The sequence below is a fragment of the Chiloscyllium punctatum genome, chromosome 8, assembly GCF_047496795.1.
Source record: "Chiloscyllium punctatum isolate Juve2018m chromosome 8, sChiPun1.3, whole genome shotgun sequence".
Taxonomy (NCBI): Eukaryota; Metazoa; Chordata; class Chondrichthyes; order Orectolobiformes; family Hemiscylliidae; genus Chiloscyllium; species Chiloscyllium punctatum.
In genome coordinates this window covers 133,972,232-133,998,294 of record NC_092746.1, presented here as the reverse complement: position 1 = coordinate 133,998,294, position 26,063 = coordinate 133,972,232, and the positions used below count along the sequence as shown (strand labels likewise).

At 49.5% G+C, this 26,063-nt stretch overlaps 1 protein-coding gene across 1 annotated transcript in view; it reads right to left on the bottom strand.

Moving 5' to 3' along the window:
- The window catches only part of LOC140480306 (plectin-like), a gene marked incomplete at its 3' end in the record, with an annotated part of 324,240 nt that overhangs the window by 25,271 nt on the left and 272,906 nt on the right, over window positions 1-26,063 (bottom strand). The window contains exons 9-11 of the mRNA XM_072575010.1: window positions 23,765-23,931; window positions 2,882-2,997; window positions 1,551-1,657 (exon numbers count right to left, since the gene is read on the bottom strand). Coding sequence (XP_072431111.1) covers window positions 1,551-1,657; window positions 2,882-2,997; window positions 23,765-23,931 — 390 coding nt within the window. The remainder of the gene's footprint in view (window positions 1-1,550; window positions 1,658-2,881; window positions 2,998-23,764; window positions 23,932-26,063) is intronic.

Here is a 26,063-nt window from a genome sequence, read left to right as displayed (position 1 = left end):
GAGTGGGGTCTGTGTGGAGGGAGTGGGGTCAGTGTGGAGGGAGTGGGGTCAGTGTGGAGGGAGTGGGGTCAGTGTGGAGGGAGTGGGGTCAGTGTGGAGGGAGTGGGGTCAGTGTGGAGGGAGTGGGGTCAGTGTGGAGGGAGTGGGGTCAGTGTGGAGGGAGTGGGGTCAGTGTGGAGGGAGTGGGGTCAGGGGAGGGGGGGGTCAGTGTGGAGGGAGTGGGGTCAGTGTGGAGGGAGTGGGGTCAGTGTGGAGGGAGTGGGGTCTGTGTGGAGGGAGTGGGGTCAGTGTGGAGGGAGTGGGGTCAGTGTGGAGGGAGTGGGGTCAGTGTGGAGGGAGTGGGGTCAGTGTGGAGGGAGTGGGGTCTGTGTGGAGGGAGTGGGGTCAGTGTGGAGGGAGTGGGGTCAGTGTGGAGGGAGTGGGGTCAGTGTGGAGGGAGTGGGGTCAGTGTGGAGGGAGTGGGGTCAGTGTGGAGGGAGTGGGGTCTGTGTGGAGGGAGTGGGGTCAGTGTGGAGGGAGTGGGGTCTGTGTGGAGGGAGTGGGGTCTGTGTGGAGGGAGTGGGGTCAGTGTGGAGGGAGTGGGGTCAGTGTGGAGGGAGTGGGGTCAGTGTGGAGGGAGTGGGGTCTGTGTGGAGGGAGTGGGGTCAGTGTGGAGGGAGTGGGGTCAGTGTGGAGGGAGTGGGGTCAGTGTGGAGGGAGTGGGGTCAGTGTGGAGGGAGTGGGGTCAGTGTGGAGGGAGTGGGGTCAGTGTGGAGGGAGTGGGGTCAGTGTGGAGGGAGTGGGGTCAGTGTGGAGGGAGCCCACTCCACCATTCCACCTGATCATGGCTGAGCTCCTCTTCATCTACTCTACTCTCCAGCCTTTTCCCCCTCACACTCGACTCCATTTACTGGTTCGAACTCTCTGTGTTTCTCTCTCTCAGCCTTGAGTATATTCAATGGTCCAGCCTCGCCAGGACCATGGGGTAACGAATTCCACAGACTCACTCCTTCCTCCTCATCTCTGTCTTATTCTGAGTTGATTCCCTCTGATCCGAGAGTCTCCCTTCAGGGGGAAACAACCTCCATGTTCACTTTTTCAGCTTCTCTCAGAAACACAGAACCCTACAATAGGTGCTTCAGTCCTTCCAAAAACAACTCCAACCCTACACCAGTCCCACTGTCCCACATTAGGACCAAAACCTTCATTTAAAGTGCTCACCCAGGTACCTTCGAAAGATTGTGAGGATTCCCTGTCGGGTCCCTGAGGTACTGGAGCAGGTTTACTGAGTGAGTGTGGCTCTGAGTGAGCTACAACCTCTCCAGGAACCACGCTGTGACTGATCTGATGGGGTCCGTTACCGTTGACCCAATCTTGTTCCATCTGATCTCAAACTGAGAATGAGCTCAGACCCTCATTGGTAAACGTACTTCCCCAGGAACAATGCCAATCCGTTCAAAAACACCAGTGTGTCCACTTCACTTGGAAAGGACAGATGGTGGCTCCAAATCAGAGTTTACAAACAAACCGGCTCCTTTAGGGAGCTCAGTCCCAGAATCAGAAAGACTTACATTGGCTCGGATTCCAGCTTCAACATTGGGAACCCGCGGCAGGGCATCATACAGGGATGAGACGTAGGTAATGATCGATTTCTCATCAGGGTGGGGTACGTCCACATCTACAACAGCAAGATAACCGTCAGTAAACAGCGAGGGGGTGGGAGGGGGTGATGGAGGGGATACAGGGAAGGGTTGGAAATGCAGAATTAGAGACAGTGCAGAATAAATGGAGAGAATAGGGGTGAGGGAGGTGGAGGCCGAGTGGGGTCAGAGAGGGAGAGCGGAGACGGAGGGGGAGAGATTAAGGAGAGGGGGGACGGGGGAGAGGGGGGAGAGGAGAGGGAGGGGGGGAGAGGGGGGGAGATTAAGGAGAGGGGGAACGGGGGGAGAGGGAGGGGGAGAAATTAAGGAATGGGGGGGACAGGGGGAAAGATTAAGGAGAGTGGGGATGAGGGGGAGGAATAGAAATTAAGGAGAGGGGACAGGGGGGAGAGGGAGTGGGAGAGATTAAAGAGAGGGGGAATGGGGAGAGGGAGGGGGAGAGACTATGGAGAGGGGGATGGGGGGCAAGGGACTGGGGAGAGGGAGGGGGAGAGACCAAGGAGAGTGGGGACGGGGGGGGGCGAGGGAGGGGGAGAGATTAAGGAGAGGGGGATGGGGGATGGGGAGAGATTAAGGAGAGTGGGGACGGGGAAGGGGGGGGAAGATTAAAGAGGGGGGGATGGGGGAGGGGGAGAGATTAAGGAGAGTGGGAATGGGGGGAGAGGGAGGGGGAGAAATTAAGGAGTGGGGGTGACGGGGGGAAAGATGAAGGAGAGTGGGGACGAGGGGAGGAAGAGAGATTAAGGAGAGGGGACAGGGGAGAGGGAGGGGGAGATATTAAGGAGGGGGGGACGGGGGAGAGGGAGGGGGAGAGATTAAGGAGAGGGGGGGACGGGGGGAGAGATTAAGTAGAGTGGGGACGGGTGGAGAGGGAGGGGGAGAGATTAAGGAGTGGGGGGGACGGGGAGAGATTAAGGAGAGTGGGGACGAGGGGGAGAGGGAGGGGGAAAGATTAAAGGAGAGTGGGGACAGGGGGTAGGGGGAGAGATTAAAGAGAGGGGACGGGGGAGAGGGAGGGAGAGAGATTAAGGAGGGGGGGAACGAGGGGAGAGGGAGGGGGAAAGATTAAAGGAGAGGGGGGACGGGGGGAAGGGGAGAGATTAAGGAGAGTGAGGTGCAGTGGGTGATCGAGAAAGGTCAGGGTAAGACTGGGGGTTTGGGGTCAGTGATGAGGCAGTGTGTGGGGGACAGGGACATTGGCTGTGGGAGATCACTACAGCGATCTGAGACAGGATTATTACCTTCAGGGTCTAACAGCCTGGTGACCCCCAGCTCCCGCTCTGCAATGCTGAACGCCTGCTCCAAATTCTCTTGGTTCTTCTGACGATAAACCTTATTCATGTCGATCAAAACCGGCCTGAAAATAAAATCTAACTTTACACAGAGAACTCTCTGCTGAGTGAGGAGGAGTCAAGACCAAAGGACAGCGACAGAGAGAGAGACAGTGTCAGTAATGAGAGAGGAAGCCATCACTCAGATCAGGAGGATACTGAGGACACACAGACTGAACCGTCACCACTCTCCCTGCTTCATCATTCAATACAATAACGGCTGATCTGATTGGTTCCTCAAATCCACGTTCCACCTTCCACTGATAATCTTTCACCCACTTGTTTAACAAGAATTCCTCCACCTATGCCTTACAAAATATTCAATTGTTTGCACTGCTGCCTCTCAGTAACAGGGCCCCAGGTTCCAGCCCAGCCTCGGGCGACTGTCTGTGTGGAGTTTGCACATTCTCCCCGTGTCGGTGTGAGGGGGTTTCCTCTGGATGCACCGGTTTCCTCCCACAGTCCAAAGCAAGTTAATGGATTGGCCATGTTTAATTGTAGATTTGGAGGTAGGTGAGCACTTTGGTGATAGGGACCATAATTTGGTTATGTTCACAATAGCAATGGGCAGGATAGGTATATACTGCAGGGAAGGAGGTATAATTGGAGGAAAGGCAATTATGATGCAATTAGGCAAGAGTTAGGATGCATCGGATGGGGAAGGAAACTGCAGGGGATGGACACATTAGAAATGTGGAGCTTGTTCAAGGAACAGCTACTGTGTGTCCTTGATAAGTATGTACCTGTCAGGCAGGGAGGGAGTTGTCGAGAGAGAGAGAGCCATGGTTTACTAAAGAAGTTGTAGCTCTTGTCAAGAGGAAGAAGAAGGCTTATGTGAGGATGAGGTGTGAAGGCTCAGTTCCGGGGATTGGGAGTCATAAGTTAGACAGAAAAGATCAAAAGAGAGAGTTGGAGGAGCCAGGAGGGGTCATGAGAAGTTGGTGGCGGATCGGATCAAGGAAAACCCTAAGGCCTTCTATAGGTACATCAGGAATAAAAGAATGACTAGTGTAAGATTAGTTAAAGATAATCGTGGAAAGTTGTGTGTGGAATCGGAGAACATAGGGGAAGGGCTTAATGAATACTTTTCATCAGTATTCACATTGGAAAAGGACAATGTTAGTGAGAATACAGAGATACAGGCTACAAGATTAGATGGGATTGAGGTTGACAAAGAGGAGGTTTTAGCAATTTTGGAAGATCTGAAAATAGATAAGACCCCTGGGCCAGATGGGATTTATCCTCGGATTCTCTGGGAAGTCAGGAAGGAGATTGCCGAGCCTTTGACTTTGATCTTTATGTCATCATTGTCGACAGGAGTAGTGCCAGAAGACTGGAGGATAGCAAATTTGGTTCCCTTGTTCAAGACGGGGAGTAGAGACAACCCCGGTCATTATAGACCAGTGAGCCTTACTTCAGTTGTGGATAAGGTGTTGGAAAAGGTTATAAGAAATAGGATTTATAATCATTTGATTAGGGATAGTCAGCATGGTTTTGTGAAGGGCAGGTCGTGCCTCACTAACCTTATTGAGTTCTTTGAGAAGGTGACAAAACAGGTGGATGAGGGTAAAGCCGTTGATGTGGTGTATTTGGACTTCAGTAAGGCATTTAATAAGATTCCCCATTATGTTATTGCATAAGGAGTTCAGGATTGAAGGGGATTCAGCAAATTAGATCAGGAATCACAAGGAACATAGCTTTAAATTGAGGGGCGATAGATTTAGGACAGATGTCAGAGGCAGTTTCTTTACTCAGAGTAGTCAGGGTGTGGAATGCCCTACCTGCAACAGGAGTAGACTCGCCAACTTTAAGGCATTTAAATGGTCATTGGATAGATATATGGATAATAATGGAATAGTGTAGGTTAGATGGGCATCAGATAATTTTCACAGGTCGGCAACATCGAGGTCTGAAAGGCCTGTACTGCACTGTAATGTTTTTTTAAAATTGCCTGTGGTATCCCAGGATGTGCAGGCTAGATGGATTAACCATAGGAAATGCAAATTTACAGGGATAGTGTGGGGGGCAGTCTGGGTGGGATGCTCTTTGGGGAGTTGGTATTGACTCAATGGGCCGAATGTCCTGCTTCCGTACTGTTTCTACTTTGAGCAGCTTCCAACAAGAGGTTTCCACATCTCCTCCACCCTCCTCCACCCTCCTTCATGTCAACCCACACCCAGTGACCCTCTCATTTTAGATTCTCTCACAAGAGGAAACATCCTCACCACATCCACCTGCAAAGACCCCTCAGGATCTGATGTGTTTCAATTGAAACACCTGAGTCTTCTAAACTCCAGCAGACCCATGCCCAGCCTGTCCTCATATCACCGTCCTTGATTCCAGGCATTAGTCTGCTGAACGTCTCTGAACTGCCTCCCACACACCTACATCCTTCCTTCCATACAGTGACCTGTACTGTACACGCTGCTCCAGACACAGTCTCTCCAGGGCCCTGTATGACTGAGGGGTAACCTCCCTACTCCTGTATTCAAGTCCTCTCACAATAACCCATTACATCCTCTGAGCTTTCCTGGTTACTCGCTGTCGAACAGAGTGGTGCTGGAAAAGCACAGCCAGTCAGGCAGCATCCGAGAACAGGAAAGTCAACATTTTGGCATAAGCCCTCTTCAGGGATGAGGGGGATGGCCCAAAGGGGCTGAGAGATAAATGGGTGGGGGAGGGGCGGGGGGGGAAGGTAGCTGGGAATGTGATAGGTAGATGAAGGTCGGGGTGATGGTGATAGGTTGGAGAGGAGGGTGGAGCGGATTGGAGGGAAGGAAGCTGGACAGGAAAGGGCAGGTCATGAGGGCAGTGCTGAGTTGGAGGGTTAGATCTGGGATAAGGTGGGGGGAGGGGAGATGAGGAAACTGGTGAAATCTCCAACCAGACAGGATCAATGTGGATTTCACCAGTTCCTCATCTCCCCTCCCCCCACCTTATCCCAGATCTAACCCTCCAACTCGGCATCACACTCCTGAACTGTCCTACCTGTCCATCCTCCTTCCACCATCCACTCCAGCCTCCTTTCTGACCTATCACCATCACCCCTCATATACACACACTTCCTTTCTCTCTCACGCATTCTCTCTCTCCCCTACACCCTCTCCTTCTCAGATACTGTACTCTCCTTCTCTCACAAAAACCCAACATAACTGTGGATGCTGGAAATCAGAAACAGAAACTGCTGGAAAAGCTCAGCAGGTCTGGCAGCATCTGCAGAGAGAAATCAGAGTTAATGTTTCGGGTCCAGTGACCCTTCCTCACAACTTCCTTCAATTCGGACCCAAAACTCTCCTCTCTCTCCCCAGATGCTGCCAGACCCACGGAGCTTCCAGCAGTTTCTGTCTTCTCTCACTCTCCCTCTCACTCTCTCGCTCACATTCTGTCTCACACACCCAACTGCTCTCTCGCACACACACACACACTCTCTCCCACACACCCTCTCCCTGTCAAACACACATTCTCTCACACACACACACACACTCTCCTGCTCACACACTCCCTCTCCCTCTCACACAAACACTCTCCCTCTCACACACACACACTCTCCCTCCACACACACACACACACTCCCCCCACACCACCCTCACCCACACACACACACTCTCCCCCTCCACACACACACACCCACTCTCCCTCTCACACACACTCACACAAACACACACTCCCCCTCACACTCCACACCCCTCTCACATACACTCTCTCCTTCTCCCTCCCTCTCACACTCTCTCTCTCTCCCTCTCACACTCACTCTCTCCCTCTCACACTCTCTCTCCCTCTCACACTCTCTCTCTCCCTCTCACACTCTCTCTCCCTCTCACACTCTCTCCCTCTCACACTCTCTCTCTCCCTCTCACACTCTCTCTCCCTCTCACACTCCTCTCTCCCTCTCACACTCTCTCTCCCCCCACACTCGTTCTCACTCTCCCTCTTTCTCACACACTTTCTCTTCCTCCCTCTCACACACACACTCTCTCTCTCCCTCTCTCTCCCTCTCACACTCTTTCTCTCTCCCTCACACTCAGTCTCTTCTCCCTCTCACACACACTCTTCCTTTCTCACTTGTTCTCACTCTCCCTCTCACACACACTCTCTTTCTCCCTCTCACACACACTCTCCCTTCTCACTCGTTCTCTTTCCTCTCACTCACTCTCTCTCCCTCTCACACTCTCACTCCCTCTCACATTCTCTCTCTTCCTTTCACATTCTCTCTCTCCCTCTCACATACTCTCTCTCCCTCTCACACACTCTCTCTCTCACACACACACTCTCTCCCTCTCACACACACTCTCTCCCTCTCACACACACTCTCCCTCTCCCACACACTCTCCCTTTCTCACTCGTTCTCACTCTCCCTCTCCCTCTCACATACACTTTCTCTCTCCTCTCCCACACACTCTCCCTTTCTCACTCGTTCTCACTCTCCCTCTCCCTCTCACATACACTTTCTCTCTCCCTCTCAAGCACACTCTCACTTTCTCACTCGTTCTCTCTCCCTCTCCCTCTCACACACACACTCTCTCCCTCTCTCACACACTCTCTCCCTTTCTCACTCATTCTCACTCTCCCTCTCTCTCACAGATTCTCTACCTCTCTCTCACACACACTCTCTTCTCTCCCTCTCACACACACACACTCTTCCTCTCCCTCTCACACACACCTCTCCCTCTCACACACACTCTCTCCCTCTCACACACACTCTTCCTCTCCCTCTCACACACACTCTCTCCCTCTCACACACACTCTCTCCCTCTCACACACACTCTCTCTCCCTCTCACACACACTCTCTCTCTCCCTCTCATGCACTCTCACTCCCTCTCACACACTCTCTCTCTCCCTCTCGCACACACTCTCTCTCTCCCTCACGCACACACTCTCTCTCTCCCCTCCGCACACACTCTCTCTCTCCCTCTCGCACACTCTCTCTCTCCCTCTCGCACACTCTCTCTCCCTCTCTCACACACACTCTCTCTCTCCCTCTCACACACACACTCTCTCCCCTCTCACACACACTCTCACTCCCTCTCACACACACACTCTCTCTCTCCCTCTCGCACACACTCTCTCTCCCCTCTCACACACACACACTCTCTCTCTCCCTCTCACACACACACTCTCTCTCTCCCTCTCATGCACTCTCACTCCCTCTCACACACTCTCTCTCTCCCTCTCGCACACACTCTCTCTCTCCCTCTCGCACACTCTCTCTCTCCCTCTCACACACACACTCTCCCTCTCACACACTCTCTCTCTCCCTCTCACACACACACTCTCTCTCCCTCTCACACACACACTCTCCCTCTCACACACTCTCTCTCTCCCTCTCACACACACACTCTCTCTCCCTCTCACACACACACTCTCCCTCTCACACAGTCGTCTCTCTCTCTCCCTCTCACACAATCTCTCCCTCTCACACACACTCTCTCTCCCTCTCGCACACTCTCTCTCTCCCTCTCGCACATTCTCTCTCTCCCTCTCACACACACTCTCTCCTTCCCTCTCTCACACACACTCTCTTTCCCTCTCACACACATTCTCTCTCCCTCTCACACACTCTCTCTCCCTCTCACACACACTCTCTCTCTTCCTCTCACACACTCTTTCCCTCTCACACACTCTCTCTCTCTTCCTCTCACACACTCTCTCCCTCTCACACACACACTCTCTCTCCCTCTCACACACACACTCTCTCTCCCTCTCACACACACACTCTCTCTCCCTCTCTCACTCATTTTCACTCTCCCTTTCTCACTCATTCTCACTCTCCCTCTCTCTCTCACACACACTCTCTCTCCCTCTCACACACACACTCTCTCTCCCTCTCTCACTCGTTCTCACTCTCCCTTTCTCACTCATTCTCACTCTCCCTCTCTCTCTCACACACACTCTCTCTCTCTCTCACACAAATACACTCTCTCCCTCTCTCTCATTCTCAGACTCTCTCTTCCTGTCACTCTCACACACACTCTCCCTCTCTCACACTCTCTCTCCCTCACTCTATCCTCTCTCTCTCTCACACACACACACACACACACATATACACACACAAAATCTCTCCCTTTCTCACATTCACTCTCTCCCTCTCTCCCTCTCTCACACTCTCTCTCCCTCTCTCACACTCTCTCTCCCTCTCTCTCCCTCTCTCACTCATTCTCACACTCTCTCTCCCTCTCTCTCCCTCTCTCACTCATTCTCACACTCTCTCTCTCTCTCTCTCCCTCTCTCACACATGCACATACAGCACTCTTTCTAAGATGATCTCAGACATGCTTGGGCTCCATGTTAAATGAATGATTTAATTCGAGGAGTTCAGAGTTTCCAAGCTACGTGTGAGCTAGCTTAGTCAGAGAGCTACTTCTGCAGAACAGACCAGAACAAAAACAACTCATGGCTGGATCACCCAGTCAGTTTGAACACAAGAGTGTTTCTGTGAGCAGTGTCTATCCAGAGCACTGTCCAGTACGAGCAAGTAGCGGGAGCTCAGCTTACATTGCACTCAGTTTCAGAGTGGAATGGATGGAGTAGATGGAAGCAGCCAATGGAGGGTTAGAGACCTCAGCTGACTGTGCTGGTACCTCCTCACAGAACATCAGCACACCGTTGTCAGCAGCTGGCAGAGAATCTGACGAGGTGCTCCATTCTTCCAACTGCCTCCTCTTCTTCTTCCTCTTTGTCCTCTTCACAGCCTTCAACATCTCGCGGTCCCTGCCTCCTGCCTCCTGCCCTCCCTCTCTCACAGTGTAGGCACAGCTTCGAGCTCGGTTCTTGATCACAGATTTCCCCAGTTTCCAGCGAGAGATCACAGACCACCTCCTGAACACTGGCTGTACTGAGCTGGGAAAGGTTGATCCAGGGTGTGTCTGTGAGGTGCAGCTGGTAACCTGAGTTACACACAGCAAATAGCAGAGAGACTCCAAACAATGTCAGCCTAAAGCTACATCTTGCAGATCTGTCTCTTAATCACAACGACACACCCATGAAAAGGCAATGTGTGTTCATCGTCTGCCAGGTACACTCCCTGGAGAAACATTAGTCCATCCAGCTTCACACTATAGACCAGCCACTGCTCAAACAGCATTAGGCAGGCACGTTCGAACACTGTACAAACACGCCAGTTCCAAATCCAAATACCACATAAAAGAACACTGTAACAACCTACCAACAGAAACCAAGAGCAGCCTTCACAGTAATACAGAGTAATACCTCAGGTCAAAGTGTCATTGTGTGGGTTGCTGTGTAGGCTCCAGTAAGTGTCTGTGTTAGTGCACACTCAATTGTTAGTGTGAATGTGTCTGCTGTTAGTGCACACGTTTGTGTGTGTGTGTATATCAATATATACTGCATGGTGTATGTGTGTATATCTGAGTGAGTGGATATATGCATGTGTGTCAGTATACATAAGTGAGGGTGGATATGTATCAGTCTGCGTGCATCAGTATGTAAATGTGTGTGAAAATGTGACAGTGTGTGTGATTGAGGGTCTGAGACAATAGACAATAGGTGCAGGAGTAGGCCATTCTGCCCTTCGAGCCAGCACCACCATTCGTTATGATCATGGTTAGAACATAGAACATAGAAAAAGGCCCTTTGGCCCTCGATGTTGTGCCGATCAAAGCCCACCTAACCTACACTAACCCACTATCCTCCATATACCTATCCAATGCCCGTTTAAATGCCCATAAAGAGGGAGAGTCCACCACTGCTACTGGCAGGGCATTCCATGAACTTACGACTCGCTGAGTAAAGAACCTACCCCTAACATCTGTCCTATACCTACCACCCCTTAATTTAAAGCTATGCCCCCTCGTAATAGCTGACTCCATACGTGGAAAAAGGTTCTCTTGGTCAACCCTATCTAAACCCCTAATCATCTTGTACACCTCTATCAAGTCACCCCTAAACCTTCTTTTCTCCAATGAAAACAGCCCCAAGTGCCTCAGCCTTTCCTCATAGGATCTTCCTACCATACCAGGCAACATCCTGGTAAACCTCCTCTGCACCCGTTCCAGTGCCTCCACATCCTTCCTATAGTATGGCGACCAAAACTGCACACAATATTCCAGATGCGGCCGCACCAGAGTCTTATACAACTGCAACATGACCTCAGGACTCCGGAACTCAATTCCTCTACCAATAAAAGCCAGTACACCATATGCCTTCTTCACCGCACTATTTACTAGGGTGGCAACTTTCAGAGATCTGTGTACATGGACACCAAGATCCCTCTGCTCATCCACACTACCAAGTATCCGACCATTAGCCCAGTACCCCATCTTTTTGTTACTCTTACCAAAGTGAATCACCTCACACTTAGCTACATTGAACTCCATTTGCCACCTTTCTGCCCAGCCCTGCAGCTTCTCTATATCCCGCTGTAACCTGCCACATCCTTCCTCACTGTCAACAACTCCTCCAACTTTCGTATCATCCGCAAACTTGCTCACCCAACCTTCTAGCCCCTCCTCCAGGTCATTTATAAAAATGACAAACAGCAATGGTCCCAAAACAGATCCTTGCGGAACACCGCTAGTAACTGCACTCCAAGATGAAGCTTTACCATCAACTACTACCCTCTGTCTCCTTCCAGCCAGCCAATTCCTAATCCAAACCTCCAACTCACCCTCAATGCCATACCTCCGTAGTTTTTGCAGTAGCCTACCATGGGGAACCACATCAAACTCCTTACTAAAATCCATATACACCAAATCCACCGCTTTACCCTCGTCCACCTCCTTAGTCACCTTCTCAAAGAATTCAATAAGGTTTGTGAGGCACGACCTGCCCTTCACAAAACCATGCTGACTATCCTTGATCACATTATTCCTATCCAGATGTTCATAAATCCTATCCCTTACAATTCTCTCTAAGACTTTGCCCACAACAGAAGTGAGACTCACCGGCCTATAGTTACTAGGGTTATCCCTGCTCCCCTTCTTGAACAAGGGAACCACATTTGCTATCCTCCAGTCTTCTGGCACTATTCCTGTAGACAACGACGACATAAATATTGAGGCCAATGGCTCTGCAATCTCCTCTCTTGCTTCCCAGAGAATCCTAGGATAAATGCCATCAGGCCCAGGGGACTTATCTATTTTCACCCTTTCCAGAATTTCCAACACCTCTTCCCTACATACCTCAAAGCCGTCCATTCTAATTAATTGTGACTCAGTATTCACATCGGCAACAATGTCCTGTTCCTGAGTGAATACTGACGAAAAGTATTCATTCAGTGTATCCCCAATCTCTTCAGCCTCCACATGCAACTTCCCACTACTATCCTTGACTGGACCTATTCCTACCCTAGTCATTCTTTTATTCCTGACATACCTATAGAAAGCCTTTGGGTTTTCCCTAATCCTACCAACTAAGGACTTTTCATGTCCCCTCCTTGCTGCTCTTAGCTCTCTCTTCAGATCCTTCCTGGCTACCTTATAACTCTCAATCGCCCCGATTGACCCTTCATGTATCATCTTTACATAGGCCGCCCTCTTCCCTTTCACAAGGGATTCCAATTCCTAATTAAACCACGGCTCCCTCACACGACCCTTTCCTCTCTGCCTGACAGGTACATACTTATCAAGGACACTCAATAGTTGCTCCTTGAACAATCTCCACATATCATTTGTGTTCTTCCCTAGAAGCCTATTTTTCCAATCCACACATCCTAAGTCGTGCCTCACCGCATCATAATTTCCCTGCCCCCAGCTATAACTCTTGCCCTGCAGTGCACACTTATCCCTCTCCATCACTAGAGTAAAAGTCACCGAATTGTGGTCACTGTCCCCAAAGTGCTCACCTACCTCCAATTCTAACACCTGGCCTGGTTCGTTACCCAGAACCAAATCCAGTATGGCCTCACCTCTTGTTGGCCTGTCTCCATATTGTGTCAGGAAACTCTCCTGCACACATTGGACAAACACCGACCCATCTAACGAACTCGAGCTATAGCTTTCCCAGTCAATATCTGGGAAGTTAAAGTCCCCCATAACAACCACCCTATTACTTTCACTCTTCTCCTGAATCATCCTTGCAATACTTTCCTCTACGTCTCTAGGACTATTAGGAGGCCTGTAGAAAACTCCTAACAGGGTGACCTCACCTTTCCTATTCCTAACCTCAGCCCAAACTACCTCAGATGACGAGTCTTCATCCATCGTCCTTTCCACCGCTGTAATACTATCTTTGACAAGCAATGCCACACCTCCCCCTCTTTTACCCCCACCTCTGACCCTACTAAAACATTTAAACCCTGGAACCTGCAACAGCCAATCCTGTCCCTGTTCTACCCATGTCTCCATGATAGCCACAACATTGAAATCCCAGGTACCAACCCACGCATCAAGTTCCCCTATCTTATTTCATATACTTCTGGTATTGAAGTATACACACTTCAAGCCACTCTTCTGTTTACAGGCACCCTCCTTTGAGATCGATGCCATGTTCCTAACCTCCCTACACTCCAGGTCCTGCACCCTAAAGCTACAGTCTAGGTTCCCATGCCCCTGCAGAGTTAGTTTAACCCCCCCCCCCAAGAGCACTAGCAAACCTCCCGCCAAGGATACTGCCTGATCATCCTTAATCAGTATCCTGTTCCTGCCTTATCTCTATGACCCTTGATTCCACTATCCTTGAGAGCTCTATCCAACTCTTTCTTAAATGAATCCAGAGACTGGGCCTCCACTGCCCTCTGGGGCAGAGCATTCCACACACCCACCACTCTCTGGGTGAAGAAGTTTCTCCTCATCTCTGTCCTAAATGGTCTACCCTGTATTTTTAAACTGTGTCCTCTGGTTCGGCACTCACCCATCAGCGGAAACATGTTTCCTGCTGCCAGAGTGTCCAATCCTTTAATAATCTTATATGTCTCAATCAGATCCCCTCTCAGTCTTCTAAACTCAAGGGCATACAAGCCCAGTCGCTCCAGTCTTTCAGCGTAAGAGTGTGTGTGTGTGTGTGTGTGTGATAGTGTGTCAGTATGTGTGAGTGAGTGTTAATGTGTGTGTGTGACTGTGAGAGTGTGAATGTGTGTGAGTGAATGCGAAAGCGTGTGTGAGTGAGTGTGAGTGAGAGTTGTGAGGATGTGAGAGTGAGTGTTAATGTGTGTGTGAGTGAGTGTGAGTGAGAGTTGTGAGGATGTGTGAGTGAGTGTTAATGTGTGTGAGAGTGAGTGTTAATGTGTGTGTGAGTGAGTGTGAGTGAGAGTTGTGAGGATGTGAGAGTGAGTGTTAATGTGTGTGAGAGTGAGTGTTAATGTGTGTGTGAGTGAGTGTGAGTGAGAGTTGTGAGGATGTGTGAGTGAGTGTTAATGTGTGTGAGAGTGAGTGTTAATGTGTGTGAGAGTGAGTGTTAATGTGTGTGTGAGTGAGTGTGAGTGAGAGTTGTGAGGATGTGAGAGTGAGTGTTAATGTGTGTGTGAGTGTGAGTGAGAGTTGTGAGGATGTGAGAGTGAGTGTTAATGTGTGTGTGAGTGAGTGTGAGTGAGAGTTGTGAGGATGTGTGAGTGAGTGTTAATGTGTGTGTGAGTGAGTGTGAGTGAGAGTTGTGAGGATGTGAGAGTGTGTGCGTGAATTGCTGTTTCGCTTCATTTGCTCGGTGGCAATTACAGTGGGAGGAGTGTCAGTTAGGGCCAGGGGCTCACGGGGAGGTAAATGTAAAGTATAAAAACTTCCCTGGTGTATAGATGGAGTGCAGGCTGAGCAGGAGCGGACACAGGGCTGCTGGGTAAGTGAGGCTTGAAATGTGCTTTACCCTTAACACTATTCGGGTAGTGTCACCCACACGTCCTCATCCTCCTCCTCCTCTAACCAAACAAAAAAGGTCCTGTGCACAGGATTGATGAGGTGTTTTTTTTGGATTTTCAAAAGTCTCATTGGGAAGTTAGAATCGTGGGAATGGAGGTGAGGGCAGTGGAATGTTCCTCCTGCAGAATGTGGGAGGTAAGGGTCACCACTCGTGTCCTTACTGACTACATCTGCGGGAAGTGCACCCAACTCCAGCTCCTCGAAAACCGCGTTAGGGAACTGGAGCTGGAGCTGGATGAACTTTGGATCATTCGGGAGGCAGAGGGGGTTATTGAGAGGAGTTACAGGGAAGTAGTCACTCCTCAGGTACAAGAAAAGGTCAGATGGATTACCGTCAGGGGACGGAAAGGGAACTGGCTGGCAGGGCAGGGATCCCCTGTGGCCATTCCCCTCAATAACAAGTATACCGTTTTGGATACTGTTGGCGGGGGGGGGGGGGGGGGGGGGGGGGGGGTCACTTACAGGGGGGAGGCAATGAGGCACAGGTCTCTGTCCCTGCTGCTCAGAAGGGAAGGGGGAAGAGGAGCAGAGCAGTAGTCATTGGGGACTCCATAGTTTGGGGGACAGATAGGAGGTTCTCTGGGGACGAGAGAGACTCACGGTCGGTGTGTTGCCTCCCAGATGCCAAAGTCCGTGATGTCTCTGATCGTGTTTCGGGATCCTTAAAGGGGAGGGGGAGCAGCCCCAAGTCGTGGTCCACATCGGCACCAATGACATTGTAGGAAGAGAGATGGGGATTTAAGGTAGAAATTTAGGGAGCAAGGATGGAAGCTTAGAGCTAGGACAAACGATTGTTATCTCTGGGTTGTTGCCCGTGCCACGTGCTAGCGAGGTGAGGAATAGGGAGAGAGAGAGGAGTTGAACACGTGGCTACAGGGATGGTGCAGGAGGGAGGGTTTCAGATACCTGGATAATTGGGGCTCATTCTGGGGTAGGTGGGACCTCTACAAACAGGATGGTCTTCACCTGAACCAGAGGGGTACCAATATCCTAGGGGGGACATTTGCTAATGCTCTTCGGGAGGGTTTAAAATAATTCAGCAGGGGGATGGGAACCTAAATGGGAGGTTGAGAGTAGTGAGGTCATAAATAAAGTTTCAAGGTCACAAGAGTGCACTGGCAAGCAGGAAGGCGGTTTGAAGTGTGTCTACTTCAACACTAGGAGCGACCAGTGAACTTGCAGCATGGGTTGGTACCTGGGACTTGGATGTTGTGGCCATTTCAGTGACATGGTTAGAGCAGGGACTGGAATGTGTGCTGCAGGTTCCAGGGTTTCAGTAAGAACAGAGAAGATGGGAAAAGGGGGGAGGTGTGGCATTGTTGGTCAAGGACAGTATTACAGTGGCACAAAGGATGATTGAGGACTCGTCAACTGATGTAGTATGGGCTGAGGTTAGAAACAGGAAGGGAGAGGTCACCATGCTGGGAGCTTTCTATAGGCCTCTGAATAGTTCCAGAGATGTAGAGGAAAGGATAGCAAAGATGATTCGCGATAGGAGCGAGTGTGACAGGGTAGTTCTTATGGGTGACTTTTAACTTCCCAAATACTGACTGGAAATATCATAGTTCAATACTTTTGTCCAATGTGTGCAGGAGGGTTTCCTGACACAGTATATAGACAGGCCAACAAGGGGTGAGGCCATACTGGATTTGGTACTGGGTAAGGAACCCAGCCAGGTGCTAGGTTTGGAAGTAGGTGAGCATTTTGGTAATAGAGACCATAATTCAGTTATGTTTACTTTAGTGATGGAAAGGGATAGGTATATATCACAGAGCAAGAGTTCTAGCTGGGCGAAAGGCAATTACAATGCGATTAGGCAAGATTTAGGATGCATAGGATGGGGAAGGAAACTCCAGGGGGTGGGCACAATTGAAATGTGGAGCTTGTTCAAGGACCAGTTGTGCGTGGACTCCAAGGAGATATGGGAAGTGCTAAATGAATACTTTTCATCAGTATTCACACAGGAAAAAGACAATGTTGTTGAGGAGAATACTGAGATACAGGCTACTAGACTGGACGGGAATGAGGTTCACAAGGAGGAGGTGTTAGCAATTCTGGAAAATGTGAAAATAGGTAAGTCCCCTGGGCCGGATGGGATTTATCCTCGGATACGCTGGGAAGCCAGGGAGGAGATTGCAGAGCTTTTGGCTTTGATCTTTATGTTGTCATTGTCTACAGGAATAGTGTCAGATGACTGGAGGATAGCAAATGTGGTTCCCCTGTTCAAGAAGGGGAGTATAGACCAGGAAATTATAGACCAGTGAGCCTTACTTCGGATGTGGCTAAAGGTTTGGAAAAGGTTATAAGAGATAGGATTTTTTAATCATCCAGAAAGGAATACATTGAATAGGGAAAGTCAACATAATTTTGTGAAGGGTGGGTCATGCCTCACAAACCTTATTGAGTTCTTTGAGAAGGTGACCAAACAGGTGGATGAGGGTAAAGCAGTTGTTGTGGTGTATGTGGAGTTCAGTAAGGTGTTTGATAAGGTTCCCCATGGTAGGCTATTGCAGAAAATACAGAGGCATGGGATTGAGGGTCATTGAGTGGTTTGGATCACAAATTGTCCAGCTGAACGAAGACGGAGGGTGGTGGTTGATGGGAAATGTTCATCCTGGAGTTCAGGCACTAATGGTGTACTGCAAGGATCTGTTTTGGGGCCAACGTTGTTTGTCATTTTTATAAATGATCTGAATGAGGGCGTAGAGGATGGGTTAGTAAATTTGCTGATGACACTAAGGTTGGCAGAGTTGTGGATAGTGTCAAAGGTTTTTGTGGGTTACAGAGGGACATAGATAAGCTGCAGAGCTGAGCTTAGAGATGGCAAATGGAATTTAATGTGGAAAAATGTGAGATGATTCATTTTGGAAGGTGCAACAGGAGTAAAGAACGTAGAACATTCCAGCGCAGTACAGGCCCTTCAACCCTTGATGTTGCGCCAACCTGTGGAACCAATCTGAAACCTATCTAACCTACACTATTCCATTCTCATCCATATGTTTATCCAATGGCCATTTAAATACCCTTAAAGTTGGTGAGTCTACTACTGTTGCAGGCAGTGCGTTCCACGCCCCCGACTACTCTCTGAGTAAAGAAACTACCTCTGACATCTGTCCTATATCTATCACCCCTCAATTTAAAGCTATGTCCCCTTGTGCTAGCCATCACCATCTGAGGGAAAAGGCTCTCCCTGTCCACCCTATCTAACCCTCTGATTATCTTGTATGTCTCTATTAAGTCTCTATTAAGTTTGTTGTCTCCCGGGTGCTAGGGTCCGAGACGTCTCGGACCGTGTCTTCAGAATCCTTAAGGGGGAGGGTGTGCAGCCAGAAGTCGTGGTACACATTGGCACCAACGACATAGGTAGGAAGAGGGGTGGGGAGGTCATTCAAGAGCTCAAGGAGTTAGGCTGGAAGCTAAAAGCTAGGACAGACAGAGTAGTCATCTCTGGGTTGTTGCCGGTGCCACGTGACAGAGAGGCAAAGAATAGGGAGAGAGTGCAGTTGAACACGTGGCTGCAAGGATGGTGTAGGAGGGAGGGCTTCAGATATTTGGACAATTGGACAGCATTCTGGGGAAGGTGGGACCTGTATAAACAGGACGGGTTGCACCTGAACCAGAAGGGCACCAATATCCTGGGGGGTAGGTTTGCTAGCACTCTTCGGGGGGGTTTAAACTAATTTGGCAGGGGGATGGGATCCGGACTTGTAGTCCAGCAAGTAAGCTAGCTGTGTGTCAGGATGTTCAAGACTGTAGGGAGGCTGTGGAGAAGGTAGCACTGACAGGGACTACTTGCGGACACGGAGATGGGCTCAAGTGCGTATACTTCAATGCAAGGAGTATCAGAAATAAGGTGGGTGAACTTAAGGCGTGGATCGGTACCTGGGACTACGATGTTGTGGCCATCACGGAAACATGGATAGATGAGGGACAGGAATGGCTGTTGGAGGTTCCTGGTTACAGATGGTTCAGTAAGATTAGGGAGGGTGGTAAAAAAGGAGGGGGGTGGCATTGCTAATTAGAAATGGTATAACGGCTGCAGAAAGGAAGTTTGAGGGGCATCTGCCTCTGGAGGTAGTATGGGCTGAAGTCAGAAATAGGAAAGTTGCAGTCACCTTGTTGGGTGTTTACTATAGGCCCCCCAATAGCAGCAGAGATGTGGAGAAACAGATTGGGAAACAGATTTTGGAAAGGTGCAGAAGCCACAGGGTCGTAGTCATGGGCGACTTCAACTTCCCAAATATTGATTGGAAGCTCTTTAGATCAAGTAGATTGGATGGGGCGGTGTTTGTGCAGTGTGTCCAGGAAGCTTTTCTAACGCAGTATGTAGATTGTCCAACCAGAGGGGAGGCCATATTGGATTTGGTACTTGGTAACGAACCGGGACAAGTGGTGGGCTTGTTAGTGGGTGAACATTTTGGTGATGGTGACCACAATTCTGTGACTTTCATCTTGGTTATGGAGAGAGATAGGTGCGCACAACAAGGAAGTTTTTACAATTGGGGGAAGGGAAATTACGATGCTGTAAGACAGGATTTGAGGAGCATACGTTGGGAGCATAGGCTGTCAGGGAAGGATGTGGTGGAAATGTGGAACTTTTTCAAGGAGCAGATACGACGTGTCCTTGATATGTATGTACCGATCAGGCAGGAAAGAAATGGTCGTGTGAGGGAGCCTTGGTTGACGAGGGAGGTTGAATGTCTAGTAAAGAGGAAGAAGGAGGCTTACATAAGGTTGAGGAAACAAGGTTCAGACAGAGCAGTGGAGGGATACAGGATAGCCAGAAGGGACCTGAAGAAAGGGATTAGGAGAGCTAAGAGAGGTCATGAAAAATCCCTGGCGGATAGGATCAAGGATAACCCCAAGGCATTCTATGCGTATGTGAGAAACCTGAGAATGACGAGAATGATGGTAGGTCCGATCAAGGACAGTGGTGGGAGACTGTGTATTGAGTCGGAAGAGATAGGAGAGGTCTTGAACAAGTACTTCTCTTCAGTATTTACGAACGAGAGGGACCGTATTGTTGAAGAGGAGAGTGTGAAACGGACTGATAAGCTAGAAGAGATACCTGTTAGGAAGGAAGATGTGTTGGACATTTTGAACAACTTGAGGATAGACAAGTCCCCCGGGCCTGACGGGATATATCCTAGGATTATGTGGGAAGCAAGAGAGGAAATTGCAGTACCGTTGGCAATGATCTTCTCGTCTTCACTGGCAACTGGGGTGGTACCAGGGGACTGGAGAGTAGCGAATGTTGTGCCCCTGTTCAAAAAAGGGAATAGGGATAACCCCGGGAATTACAGGCCAGTTAGTCTTACTTCTGTGGTAGGCAAAGTAATGGAAAGGGTACTGAGGGATAGGATTTACGAGTATCTGGAAAGACACTGCTTGATTAGGGACAGCCAGCACGGATTTGTGAAGGGTAGGTCTTGCCTTACAAGTCTTATTGAATTCTTCGAGGAGGTGACCAAGCATGTGGATGAGGGTAGAGCAGTGGATGTAGTGTACATGGATTTTAGTAAGGCATTTGATAAGGTTCCCCATGGTAGGCTTATGTGGAAAGTCAGGAGGCATGGGATAGAGGGAAATTTGGCCAATTGGATAGAAAACTGGCTAACCGGTCGAAGTCAGAGAGTGGTGGTAGATGGTAAATATTCAGCATGGAGTCCAGTTACAAGTGGAGTTCCGCAGGGATCAGTTCTGGGTCCTCTGCTGTTTGTAATTTTTATTAATGACTTAGAGGAGGGAGTCGAAGGGTGGGTCAGTAAATTTGCAGATGATACAAAGATAGGTGGAGTTGTGGACAGTGAGGAGGGCTGTTGTCGGCTGCAGAGGGACTTAGATATGATGCAGAGCTGGGCTGAGGAGTGGCAGATGGAGTTCAACCCTGCCAAGTGTGAGGTTGTCCATTTTGGAAGAACAAATAAGAATGCGGAATACAGGGTTAATGGTAGGGTTCTTGGTCAGGTGGAGGAACAGAGGGATCTTGGGGTCTATGTACATAGATCTTTGAAGGTTGCCACTCAGGTGGATAGAGTTTGTAAGAAGGCCTATGGAGTATTATCGTTTATTAGCAGAGGGATTGAATTCAAGAGTCGTGAGGTGATGTTGCAGCTGTACAGGACTTTGGTTAGGCCACATTTGGAGTACTGTGTGCAGTTCTGGTCGCCTCACTTTAGGAAAGATGTGGAAGCTTTGGAGAGGGTGCAGAGAAGATTTACCAGGATGTTGCCTGGAATGGAGAGTAGGTCGTACGAGGATAGGTTGAGAGTTCTCGGCCTTTTCTCGTTGGAACGGCGAAGGATGAGGGGTGACTTGATAGAGGTTTATAAGATAATCAGGGGAATAGATAGAGTAGACAGTCAGAAACTTTTTCCCCGGGTACAACAGAGTGTTACAAGGGGACATAAATTTAAGGTGAAGGGTGGAAGGTATAGGGGAGATGTCAGGGGTGGGTTCTTTACCCAGAGAGTGATGGGGGCATGGAATGCGCTGCCCGAGGGAGTGGTAGAGTCAGATTCATTGGCGACCTTTAAGCGGCATTTGGATAGGTACATGGATGGGTGCTTAATCTAGGATAGAAGTTCGGCACAACATCGTGGGCCGAAGGGCCTGTTCTGTGCTGTATTGTTCTATGTTCTCTATGTTCTAAGTCACCTCTCAACTTTCTTCTCTCTAATGAAAACAGCCTCAAGTCCCTCAGTCTTCCCACATGAGACCTTCCTTCCATAAGAGTACTGGGCTAGTGGTAAGAGTCTTGGTTGTGTAGATGAACAGAGAGATCTCAGTGTCCATGTACATAGATCCCTGAAAGTTTCCACCCAGGTTGACAGGGTTGTTAAGGGCTTTTGCCCGAAACGTCGATTTCGCTGCTCGTTGGATGCTGCCTGAACTGCTGTGCTCTTCCAGCACCACTAATCCAGTATTTGGTTTTCAGCATCTGCAGTCATTGTTTTTACCAGGGTTGTTAAGAAGGCATACGGTGTGTTAGCTTTTATTGGGAGAGGGATTGAGTTTTGGCGCCATGAGGTTATGCTGCAGCTGTACAAAACTCTGGTGCGGCCACACATGGAGTATTGTGTACAGTTCTGGTCACTGCATTACAAGAAGGATGTGGAAGCTTTGGAAAGGGTTCAGAGGAGATTTACTAGGATGCAAGAGTAACAGAGTAGATGTTATGGGGACTTCACCTTCCCTAATATTAACTGGGAATACTATAGTTCAAGTGGTTTAGATGGGTCAGTTTTTGTTCAATGTGTACAGGGGGGTTTCCTAACACAGTATGTGACAGGCCAACAAGGGGCGAGGCCGTGTTAGATTTGGTACTGGGGAATGAACCCAGCCAGATGTTAGATTTGGAGGTAGGTGAGCACTTTGGCGATAGTGACCACAATTCGGTTAGGTTTACAATAGCAATGTTTAGATTAGAGTGGTGCTGGAAAAGTACAGCAGGTCAGGCAGTACCCAAGGAGCAGGGGAATCGACATTTCAGGCAAAAGCCCTTCATCAGAAATCCTGACGAAGGGTTCTTGCCCAAAACGTTAATTCTCCTGCTCCTCGGATGCTGCCTGACCTGTTGTGCTTTTCCAGCATCACTCTAATCTAAACTCTCAATTCCAGTATCTGCAGTCCTCACTTTTGCCTTACAATAGCAATGGACAGGGAAAGGTATATACCATAGGGAAACATATAACTGGGGGAAAAGCAATTATGATGCAATTAGGCAAGAGTTAGGATGCATCGGATGGGGAAGGAAACTGCAGGGGATGGACACATTAGAAATGTGGAGCTTGTTCAAGGAACAGCTACTGTGTGTCCTTGATAAGTATGTACCTGTCAGGCAGGGAGGGAGTTGTCGAGAGAGAGAGAGCCATGGTTTACTAAAGAAGTTGTAGCTCTTGTCAAGAGGAAGAAGAAGGCTTATGTGAGGATGAGGTGTGAAGGCTCAGTTCCGGGGATTGGGAGTCATAAGTTAGACAGAAAAGATCAAAGGAGAGGGTTGGAGGAGCCAGGAGGGGTCATGAGAAGTTGGTGGCGGATCGGATCAAGGAAAACCCTAAGGCCTTCTATAGGTACATCAGGAATAAAAGAATGACTAGTGTAAGATTAGTTAAAGATAATCGTGGAAAGTTGTGTGTGGAATCGGAGAACATAGGGGAAGGGCTTAATGAATACTTTTCATCAGTATTCACATTGGAAAAGGACAATGTTAGTGAGAATACAGAGATACAGGCTACAAGATTAGATGGGATTGAGGTTGACAAAGAGGAGGTTTTAGCAATTTTGGAAGATCTGAAAATAGATAAGACCCCTGGGCCAGATGGGATTTATCCTCAGGATCTCTGGGAAGTCAGGGAGGAGATTGTAGAGCCTTTGGCTTTGATCTTTATGTCATCATTGTCGATTGGAGTAGTGCCAGAAGACTGGAGGATAGCAAATGTGGTTCCCTTGTTCAAGAAGGGGAGTAGAGACAACCCCGGTCATTATAGACCAGTAAGCCTTACTTCAGTTGTGGATAAGGTGTTGGAAAAGGTTATAAGAAATAGGATTTATAATCATTTGATTAGGGATAGTCAGCACGGTTTTGTGAAGGGCAGGTCGTGCCTCACTAACATTATTGAGTTCTTTGAGAAGGTGACAAAACAGGTGTATGTGTGAGAGTGTGTGTAAGTGTATGTGTGTGTGTGTCTGTGTCTGTGTGTGTTTGTGTGTATGTGTGTGTTTGTGTGTGTGCACGTGAGTGTGTGTGTGTGCGTGTGCGTGTGTGTGTGCATGTGTGTGTGTGCATGTGCGTGTTGAGCGTGTGTGTATGTGCACGTGAGTGTGTGTGTGTGTGCATGTGTGTGTGTGCGTGTGTGTGTGTGCGCATGTGTGTGTGTGTGCACGTGTGTGTGAGTGCATGTGTGTGTTGAGCATGTGTGTGTGTGAGCACGTGAGTGTGTGTGTGTGTGTGTCAGGGATGTGCAGTCCCTGAGCCAGCCTGGGTACCTGTGCCGGTGGATGACTGCGTTGAAGAGTCTGCCGTCTCTCCAGCTGCTGGTGAAGTTATCACAGCGCAGCTCAGGGTACCCCTCCACCATCCTCTGAGACCACAGCAGCAGCTTCTCTTTGGCTGTCATATCGTCAGATTGGCCAGTCACCTGGATATCTGAGATCTGAAAAACAAACCTTTCATTCACTCTCACTGAAAATAACCAGCAACTAACCCAAACCCAGCTTCAATCAGAGAATGTTTCCCACACAGAAGACCATTTGACCCCCCATCTCTGTGAGACCAACTCACCTAATGCTGGGGTTTATAGACCATTAGGGACAGTGCAGTGTTAATGTCACTGAGTTAGTATTGCCAATTGTAATACAGCCATTCAATATCACCAAGTCTGACCTTGGGATTCAATTCCAATTTCCCACCTACTCCTATGAGAGACAAAACCTCCATGTGCTGTGGCTTGACCCACAATGTTCCTGAGGGAGGGAATTCCAGGATTCTGACCCAGCGACACTGAGGGAACGGCGATATATTTCCAAAGTCAGGATGGTGAGTGACTTGGAGGGGAGTAGTGTTCCCATGTATCTGCTGCCCTTGCCCTTCTGGAAATGGTCTTGGGTTTGGAAGGTGCTGTCTAAATTGTTTCTGCAGTGCATCTTTTTCTAGATGGTACACATTACTGTTAATGAGTGCTCGTGGCAGAGGGAGTGGATGTTTGTGGATGTGGTGCCAATTATAGAGTCATAGGGATATATAGCATGGAAACAGACCCTTTGGTCCAACCCGTCCATGCCGACCAGATATCCCAACCCAATCTAGTCCCACCTGCCAGCACCTGGCCCATATCCCTCCAAACCCTTCCTATTCATATTCAGATGCCTCTTAAATGTTGTCATTGTACTATCCTCCACCAGATCCTCTGGCAGCTCATTCCATACATGCACCACCCTCTGTGTGTAAAAGTTGCCCCTTAGGTCTCTTTTATATCTTTCCCCTCTCACCCTAAACCTATGCCCTCTAGTTCTGGACTCCCCTACCCCAGAGAAAGGACTTTGCCTATTTATCCTATCCATGCCTCTCATAATTTTGTAAACCTCTATAAGGTCACCCCTCAGCCTCCGACGCTCCAGGGAAAACAGTCCCAGCCTGTTCAGCCTCTCCCTGTAGCTCAGATCCTCCAACCCTGGCAACATCCTTGTAAATCTTTACTGAACCCTTTCAAGTTTCACAACATCTTTCCAATAGGAAGGAAAGCTGCTTTGTTTGGATGTGTCAAGCTTCTAGAGTGTTGTTGGACTTGCCGTCGTCCAGGGCGAGTGGGGAGTATTCCATCACCCTCCTGACACGTGCCTTCTAGATAGTGGACAGGCTTTGGGGAGTCAGGTGGTGAGTTACTCGCTGCAGGATTCCCAGCCTCTGACCTGCTCTTGGAGCCACTGTGTTTATGTGGTGAGTCCAGTTGAGTTTCTGGTCAGTGGTCACCCCCAGGATGTTGATAGTGGGGGTTCTGACTCATCTCTGTTCAGATACAATCCACCTGCATCCAATCTTCCCCAGAGCCAGACACTGGTCAAGAATCTAAAAGCTTCCCTCCTATAACATCTTTCCAGCCACTCAATCTTTTCTCACTCCCCTCCTCCTCCTCCTCCATGTATCTACATGAGAGTAATACAGAGATGACTAACTTCAGGCTCGTATTTACTCCCATCTTCCCTAGCTCTCTGGGCTCTGACGGACTATTGGACACATTGCACTTTCTCCTTCTGTCATTGGTGACCAAGGTGAACTGTGACCTCTGGTCCTCTCCTTCAGACTGTCCTGCAGCTGCTACAAGATCCTCCTGACTCTGGCAGCTGGGCAGCAACACACCATCCTGGAGTCGTGTCTACAGCCACAGAAACGTCATGGTCAAGAGTATAATGAGGTCAGATTCCACATGGTTACCAGGCTGAGGAGAGTTCACTGTGGGTTCAAAGGAGGAAAGTGAAGGAACGATGTGGAGAGGTGGGGGGTGAGGTGGGGGGGGGGGGGGGGGGGAGTGTGTGACGGGGGATGTGTGACAGGGAGGTGTGGTGGGGGAGTGTGACGGGGGGGTGTGACGGGGGGGTGGCAGTGGGTGTGACGGGGGGTATGATGGGGGGGTGTGACGGGTGGGTGTGACGGGGGGGTGTGATGGGGGGGGGTGTGACGGGGGGCTGTGATGGGGGGCTGTGATGGGGGAGGGGTGTGACGGGGGGCTGTGATGGGGGGCTGTGATGGGGGAGGGGTGTGACGGGGGGCTGTGATGGGGGGCTGTGA